The sequence below is a fragment of the Salmo salar genome, chromosome ssa01 (genome assembly GCF_905237065.1).
Source record: "Salmo salar chromosome ssa01, Ssal_v3.1, whole genome shotgun sequence".
NCBI lineage: Eukaryota > Metazoa > Chordata > Actinopteri > Salmoniformes > Salmonidae > Salmo > Salmo salar.
The window spans coordinates 87713435-87722200 of record NC_059442.1 but is presented as its reverse complement, the minus strand read 5'-3'; the positions used below and the strand labels follow the sequence as shown (position 1 = coordinate 87722200).

At 39.5% G+C, this 8766-nt stretch overlaps 1 protein-coding gene across 2 annotated transcripts; it reads right to left on the bottom strand.

Moving 5' to 3' along the window:
- Window positions 1-2618: 2618 nt before the first annotated feature.
- LOC106609125 (zinc finger protein 160) lies at window positions 2619-7630 on the bottom strand. Of its 2 annotated transcripts, XM_014207594.2 has the most exons (5): window positions 7539-7630; window positions 5535-5790; window positions 5293-5396; window positions 4623-4725; window positions 2619-4314 (listed from the first exon to the last, which is right to left on the bottom strand). In XM_014207594.2, the coding sequence occupies exons 2-5, from the start codon at window positions 5776-5778 to the stop codon at window positions 3371-3373; spliced, it is 1395 nt and encodes a 464-aa protein (XP_014063069.1). In that variant the 5' UTR covers window positions 5779-5790; window positions 7539-7630; the 3' UTR covers window positions 2619-3370. The 2 variants fall into 2 exon arrangements, with proteins under 2 accessions (XP_014063069.1, XP_014063059.1); XM_014207584.2 differs by lacking the exon at window positions 7539-7630 and having other exon boundaries at window positions 5535-7515.
- Window positions 7631-8766: the final 1136 nt, after the last annotated feature.

Below are 8766 nucleotides of genomic sequence, written 5' to 3'. Positions count from 1 at the left end.
TGCCCAAAAAATCATAGTGCAAGAAAGGTTTAAACAAAACAGGTCATCCTCAGTGTAAATCGTCGGCACACAAAGTTGCTCATCCGTGTCCTAGTCTATTATACCAGTACTGCATTTTAACTAGGGTGCCTAAAACCGTAGTAAACATTTCCCAGACAAGAGATATTATGGACTGTCACATTATTAGTCATCTACCTTCATAACAGCACAAGACTGTTTTACAGAATCTTCATTTTCTTTGCTTGGATGCTCCCAAACCTGCAAAAGTTGTTCCAACACTTTTGCCCACAGGACTTCCATTATATCAGCAGCATGTACAGTTGAAGTCGGAAGTTTACATACACCTTAGCCAAATACATTTAAACTCAGTTTTTCACAATTCCTGACATTTAATCCTAGTAAAAATTCCCCGTCTTAGGTCAGTTGGGATCACCACTTTATTTTAAGAATGTAAAATGTCAGAATAACAGTAGAGAGAATTATTTATTTCAGCTTGTATTTCTTTCATCACATTCCCAGTGGGTCAAAAGTTTACATACACTCAATTACTATTTGGTAGCATTGCCTTTAAATTGTTTAACTTGGGTCAAACGTTTCGGGTAGCCTTCCACAAGCTTCCCACAATAAGTTGGGTGAATTTTGGCCCACTCCTCCTGACAGAGCTGGTCTAACTGAGTCAGGTGTGCAGTTCCAAACCGTAGTCTGGCTTTTTTAATGGCGGTTTTGGAGCAGTGGCTTCTTCCTTGCTGAGCGGCCTTTCAGGCTATGTCGATGTAGGACTCATTTTACTGTGGATATAGATACTTTTGTACCCGTTTCCTCCAGCATCGTCACAAGGGTCTTTGCTGTTGTTCTGGGATTGATTTGCATTTTTCGCACCAAAGTACGTTCATCTCTAGGAGACAGAACGCTTCTCCTTCCTGAGTGGTATGACGGCTGCGTGGTCCCATGGTGTTTATACTTGCGTACTATTGTTTGTACAGATGAATGTGGTACCTTCAGGCGTTTGGAAATTGCTTCCAAGGATGAACCAGACTTGTGGAGGTCTACATTTGTTTTTACTGAGGTCTTGGCTGATTTCTTTTGATTTTCCCATTGAAATACATCCAAAGGTACACCTCCAATTGGCTCAAATTATGTCAATTAGCCTATCAGAAGCTTCTAAAGCCATGACATCATATTCTGGAATTTTCCAAGCTGTTTAAAGGCACAGTCAACTTAGTGTATGTAAACTTCAGACCCACTGGAATTCTAAGTTAAATAATCTGTCTGTAAACAATTGTTGGAAAAATTACTTGTGTCATGCACAAAGTAGTCCTAACCGACTTGACAAAACTATAGTTTGTTAACAAAAAATGTGTGGTTGAAAAACGAGTTTTAATGACTCCAACCTAAGTGTATGTAAACGTCTGACTTCAACTGTAGCTGCATCTATCCAAATTAAAAACTTCAAGTTTTCAGATTTTGCTTTCAAAATTAAAAGTCCACTGTAAACGCTATGTGTATTATAAGAAATCAAGATTTTTTGTAGATTTGCATAATGCTAGAACTGTTACAAAATGACAGCCAACTTCATCATGGAAAAATCTAAACCAAAGACAATTACTACTTTATATATGATAAATAATATTATAAATTGGAGCACATTGAGAAATGGTTGGAGCTTAAGTCAATTCATGTAAGGAACATAATAGTCTACTGGTAAGAAAATAAAACATAATACAAAAAAAAAAGATTGTATAATTACTGTTAATTTACTGGTGCGATTGTTCAAGAATGCCTTTTGAAATGTAATGTTTAAGCAAAGTCTTACAGTATTTTTGTTGTATTGCACAAACAAATTGCACTATACAGGTAAAACCTATTGATGGTGTGTTCATAAAACCATGGTCCAGTCTACTCACTTGAGTTCCTAGTATACAAAACAGTTTGAGCAAAAAGCTAGGTCAATGGAAGTGTTGCTGGCCTTTTACTGTGTTCAAACAGCTAAAGTGGAGTGCCTGAACAGTACAAAAACAGCCCTGTACAGAAAAAAAATTGTGTGTGCATAAAACCAGAGTCCAGTCTACCATATTTGGTTAGTAGAGAACCTACTGACTATTTTCCACATCACTTAAGCTGAGACAGGTAATAAAGTTTATTCTCTACAGTCTAATATGTATTCCATATTCGGTCAATTGCAATGGCCGCTATGGAGGGGGAAGAGTAAAAAGCCAGCAACACTTCTTATGACCTAGCTTTTTGTTCAAACTCATCTGCTTTGAATTCTCGGGACTATAGTGAGTAGACTGGACCCTGGTTTTATGGAGACACAATCAATAGTTTTTCCTGTACAGTGCAATATTTGTATACAGAAATGTGTTATTATTTGACCTTGGAACATGTTTTAAAACCCAACTAATACTAATCTCACTTAAATATGAACAAAAATGAATAATTATGATTGTTTAGGCAATCATTTTTCATATGCCATGACTAAATACAGGTTATTTACACTTTTCTACTATTAGAAATTCTACTATTCAGAAATTTCATGACCCGGAAGTGCTTACTTAGTGTTGCTGACGAGAGGCTGGTTCTGCATCCTACTGGATGAGTCAAAAAAGTCAGCAATGTACTGGCCTTTTTCTTACAATTGTTTATTTCACAAAAACACATTTTCAGAGGAAATGTTTACAAAAATAATGTGTGCAAGATAATTCATATTTCCAAATGTCATACATGGGCCTTTGGGAGATATCATTTTACTTGACTGGTTGGCTTGGAGGAGTGTTTTTCCTAAAAGAGGTAGTATTTTTTATATTACTACTACTACTACTACTACTACTACTACTACTAATAATAATAGTAGTAACAATCAGTTTGTATTGTTCATATATTTCTTGCAGCACTTTTGAAATAATAATGGAGGTACACATACAAAATCATTTGTTTTAATTCCATTCCTTTTGTTATAAGACTACTCCTAAACTGTAAATAACAAATAGCCCAATAGAGACAAAATGTGTTCAGTCAAAATGTTCAAGTAGAATTATTCATGAATAGGTATACTCAGTGACAATACAATCTCCAGCACTAGAGCAACCAGAATAGTTTCTCTCTAGGTGAATTTTAAGAATGTGCTTCGCAGCAAACCTCTCACCACACTGTATGTAGTATCCGGTGTGACTAATGAGATTACTTTGAGTCCACAAACTGCTTTTCACACAGTGGGCTGAGGATGAGTGATAAACAACTTCAATGATAAGAGTTACAAAAACACTAATTCAAAAGTGTATGGAATACTTTTTGGATGATTAACTCCTTCAGTCGAGCACCCAATTCCTTTTTTGTTCAAGCTGGGCTGAAGCACGTTTGGGTATGCTTTCACTCACTGAAAAGTGGTTGGTAAAATACTTTCTTCTCCATCGTGGACACTGATGTGTCTCTTGAGGTGATTGGCCGATATGAAAGTCTTTTCACACTGTGGGCATCGGAACTGCTTGCATCCTTTATGTATGCTAAGGTGGACTTTGAGTGAGCCTGACTGGGCGAAGCGCTTGCCGCAGTGGCTGCAGCCATAGCGTCTCTCCCCTGTGTGAACGCTCTGGTGTCGCTTGAGGTTGCTGGAGTCGGAGAAGCGCTTCCCGCACTGCATGCAGCTGAACGGCTTCTCCCCAGTGTGAACCCTAAGGTGTGTCTTGAGGTTCTTCAGACAAGCCAAAGTCTTACCACAGAAAGTACAAATGAACCGGTTACCTGCTGTGCCGTCTTGGTTGTAATTCACAGCGTCGTTATTATGACTGTCATGGGAGACCCAACCATCCGTCATTACCAAGGCATTGGATCCAGTCTCCATGCCTTTTCGCACAGTCATGTGAGGCTCATCTGAGGGCAACGGCACCCTCTGTCTATTGTCTCTGTAAGCTACAGGTTGTTTTTGCTCAGTTATGGAGCGACTCACCTTGTTCATCGAAAAGGGAAAACTATTCTCTGAATCAGAATTAATATGTACAACATCCACATGAGAGTAAGAGCACTCGGGAAGATCAGCCCCAGGACCCTGGGTGTTAAGGGTCCCAAGTTGTCTGGGGGGCTCAAACATCATACAATCAAAGCCCACATGGTCAAGTATTCCATCACCATCTTCCAATGCTGGGGTTTGAGATCTTTTGTTCACACTCAGATTTTCATTTGATTCTGGCAAGAGGCTGTTGTCCGTTTCACCACTCACCCATATACAAGAGCTGGCGTTTTCCTGTTTGCTGATTGATTGAGCAGCCTCCGTGTCGATGTTGGAATGCCTTTCTCCTCCAACACTGGGATTTAAAGCTCCTACAACATCAACAACACAGTGTGTGAATCACTGAACTGGATGCTAATGAAGGTAATCAAATACTACACATCAGTCAAAGGATATGAGCAATTTCTGAGAAATGTATTAGTATAAATCTAGTCTATATGAAAGCCAAAAATATTGGCATGAAATCTGTTCTACTTATAATTAAATCAATTTATGAATTGTATGCAGTACAGTCTAACATTATTGCAATCATTTTACATGACAGTATTCATTTATCATGTTTTTTTTCCCAAAAGGCATAATGAAAACACTGTATTAAGCCCGTCTCCCATTTAATTACCGGTACTCAGTCTCTCTCGTTGGTCATGATTGTCCCAGGCTTCTTCCTGCCTCTCCTCTTTGATGGTAAGTGATTTGGGCTTTATCTCATCCAACGCAGCAGGCTGTTGGACACAAGGTTGGGTAAAATCAATTGGGACGCAAGATATAATTAAGCAATAAGGCCCGAGGAGGTGTGGTATATGACCAATATACCACGGCTAAAGGCTGTTCTTAGGCGCGACGCATCGCTGAGTGCCTGGACACAGCCCTTAGCCGTGGTATATTGGCCATATACCACAAACCCCCGAGGTGCCTTATTGCTATTATAAAACTGGTTACCAACGTAATTAGCGCAGTAAAACTAAATGTTTTGTCATACCCATGGTATACAGTCTGATATACCATGGCTGTCTGCCAATCAGCATTCAGGGCTGGAACCACACAGTTTATAACTGGGAATAATCCACTAACTGTGAGAAAATGTACTCTGTACAGTCACAGTCAAAGACAGCTGAAAAATGATGTAACACATGAACACTAACAGAACAGTAAACAGGTAAAACAGGATTGCAAGATTACCACTTGCATGGGTAAGCTATACGTCATATTTACATTCAGACCTAGGTTATGTTGATAACCACTGAAATATTAGGCTGCCCTTTCTGAAACAAGTGTGGACAAATGCTTACCTTTCTCTGTGTGGTAGTCTGTCCAGTATCACCTGAGGACTTTCCGTCCCTAAACAGGCTGGTGACCAACTGGGAATCAACTCCTCTCCGACAATGTACCTCGCCTAAAATTAGCAGACAAGATAAATTGTTTACATTCACACACAACACACTTTATCAATGGTGTCTTGATAAGTTAATTTCTAAAATGATGTAACCGATACATGTAGTTAGTATGTGTTCTATTGGAACGCTAATCTTACTGCTTGATGTCCTTTTCGATTCCATGCCAAAGTGAGTTCGAGAACGACTGTGCGCGAGGATTGAGCTTCCCATTCCCGCTCTCGGAGCACTCGCACGAGACACTTTCAGCTCCATCATCCGTAGTTTTCTCCTCAACGCTTCATTCTCCTTCTGCCCTTGAGATATCTCCAAATGCAGGACCGCATAGCCATTGTCAACAAGCTCGCAGATTTCAGCCACGGCGGCGTTAGCCAAAACCTCCATGATGGAGGCTAGCTGAGTGTGAAAAGCAACGTCATTTGCCATTATTTGACCGAAAATGGTCTTCGAAAAAGTAATTATTAATGGACGTGTAGTGTAGAAGCAATATACTGTTGATAAGTACAGCTAGATGCAGACACCTCGAAATCAAATTTAGTGTAGTTCACTAAAAAGTAAACAGAGGACCACCAGCGTCTGTCGCCTTTTCTTCTTTGATAAGGTTTAATGACAGTTGGCATCCAATAAATGTTGCATTACCGCCACCTACTAGACTGGAGTACAACTCCCTTATACTTTGCTTGAAAAAAAAAATAAAAAATACCTTATCATCTACACCACTCACAAAAAAATCTAATAATAAAAAAGTAACACCACCAAACTCCACGATTTAATTGTATTTAGTCCTACCACAGGCCAACAACCTGAAAGGATGGGAAACCCTGTAACTCTTCTGATGTCAAGTCTCGTATACCCAAATATCTCTCTGCAGCTGCCAACATAACCTAAATTTTCTGCGACTTACATTCCATCCGTGCAGTACAGTTGATAACCATTTCAATAAATGCTAAAAATCAAATCTTACTGAAACATATATCAATTGTTGGCCTATCCCTCTGTACTGGTACAGATCTACTACACACACCACTCCTTAACGTACGTCCTCTCAGGATCCCTCCCCCTTGACCCATCTTCCTCTACTTTCTTCACTGCCTCAGCATATGACAACTTCTGCACTACTCTAACCCTGGAAACCTCAACCTGCTTCTCTCACACGGGACATTTCTGATCTCCAGCCCCATGGGCACCCCTACAATTAACACATACCACTACTTTCCCCAATTTCTTCTTCTTCTTTTAGCTTTATTGGCAGACTACAATCGATACGGTGTATTGCTGCCACCTACTGTACGGGTAGTGAAAAAAGGGTCTTCTTCTTCGTGGTATACAAAGATGTTTTATAACTAACCCAAGATAGACCAGAGCCTGTCGTTTCCAATGGGAGCAAATCAATTAAATCATAGTGGGCAGAACAAGAACAAGCAAGGAGGTGAACAGGGCCAAGCACGAGCTAGTGAGATCCTATTGGCGCGTTCTAGCATTTAATTGTATATTTCTGTTATGGAACGCCTACAATCAATCAATCAAATGTCTTTATAAAGCCCTTTTTACATCATCCAATGTCACAAAGTGCTATACAGAAACCCAGCCTAAAACCCCCAAACAGCAAGCAATGTGATGTGCGAGTGTGCAATAACTAAATTCGCCTTTGCACTCCTCAACAACATTTTTTTTTTTTACTTTGGCAAAAGGTAAAGTCTACAAAACGCAGTCCACTCTGTTTGTTACAGATTCTAGTTTTGGAAACAGAAAATGTTGTGGAGATCAAATGTTTCATTGATGAGAAAATTTGCAGAATGGCCAAAATCCATATTGGCCATGTTCTCCCCCTGCCGGCCACTAGGCTTCCTCCCACCACCATATTTGGTAGCGAGTGGAAATGCCAACTGGATGCTTCACATTTATACATCTGGTGAAACATCTGTATGGAGCAAGATACCTGCCAAAAGGTTTCACGTACGTATCGTTAGGCTCGTAAGAAAATCCATATGTAAATTGTTAGGATCGTAAGAAAAGCCATGCATGAAACATTACACGTAAATGTAAAATTACGTCTGTGAACATACAAACACCATGTTGCGATTACGGACTAACATTTTAGGCTTGAACAAATCATGTGTTGCAATTCTGATGTACAATAATACCTTTTAGAGTTTTGGCAGTTTCATCTCACCTACAAAAAAATGTACACCAAACGGCCTGTGAGGAGTGCTACGAGAACAAGCATAACACAGTAAAAAAAACAGAAGTCAAGGAAACCGGAAAGAGTTATCCTGCACGTTTTCAAGTTAAAAGTCTCTATTCTCTATTACTCAGTTGAGTTTACTTCACATTTAGGTAGCTAACGTAATGGATTTGTTTGCCAGCGTGAGTCTAGATAGCACTAGCTGTATTGTGCCTACAACAGTGAAGTTTCAGTCCGCTAGGTGTATCTCCACAGCATGGGCATCCCCATGCATGCACCTTATTAAAACATGACTAATCCAATATCGCACCATCCCATTCACTGGGCTCTGTCTGCAATCATAACCAGTAGTATCTACCAGGAATAATAAATCATAACCATTAGTATCTACCAGTAATAATGAATCATAACCAGTAGTATCTACCAGGAATAATGAAACATAGAATAATAATAGATGTTAGGTGAATCTATGAATTATGTATAAACACTGGAGTCTTTGCTACTGTTTATTTCATCTCTCAAAATCTGGCCAAAGCATATTCTTTAGGATTGGTTAATATGAATTTTAAATAATTGCAAATTATTTAACCGGGGTCATGAACTTGTGGACTTTGAAATGAACAAGGGAGAGGTTAAATGTTGACTAAGTCTGGCATAAGCTTATTCCAACACTTTACGATAACTCTGTTGCAGTGGTCTTAGGTCGTCTCCGTATAGGCTATTCCCTCCATCGCGACACTGCTGCCCAGTTGAAGAGCTTGTGATCTTCATGCAGAACCACAGCATCATGCGCCTTCAGAAAAGCACCCCTCAGCCTCAGAAGATGCCCTTCTGTAGCCATAGAGTAATTATACCCTAATGTAAGCCTATTTGGCTACTAGCCAAATAAAGTGCAGAGTATGCATGATGCGTGCAACTTGTTTATTTATAAAGCACTTCTTTTAAAACTACCTCCATATATATCATCATTAATTTCCACTAGATATACTAATTTTAAACCAGATCACAGATGTGGATTACATTAGAGACTCCTGCGGTCTCCACAGAGTTGGGTAGGACTGCCTTTAGTTCCTTTGCGCCTTATTTATGGAACAAACTGCAGATCCAACTTAAGTTAGACACTCTGGTGTCCCTTGCCCATTTCAGAAATGTTATGGAGGATCAATATGATGTTGTCTGTGATTGTT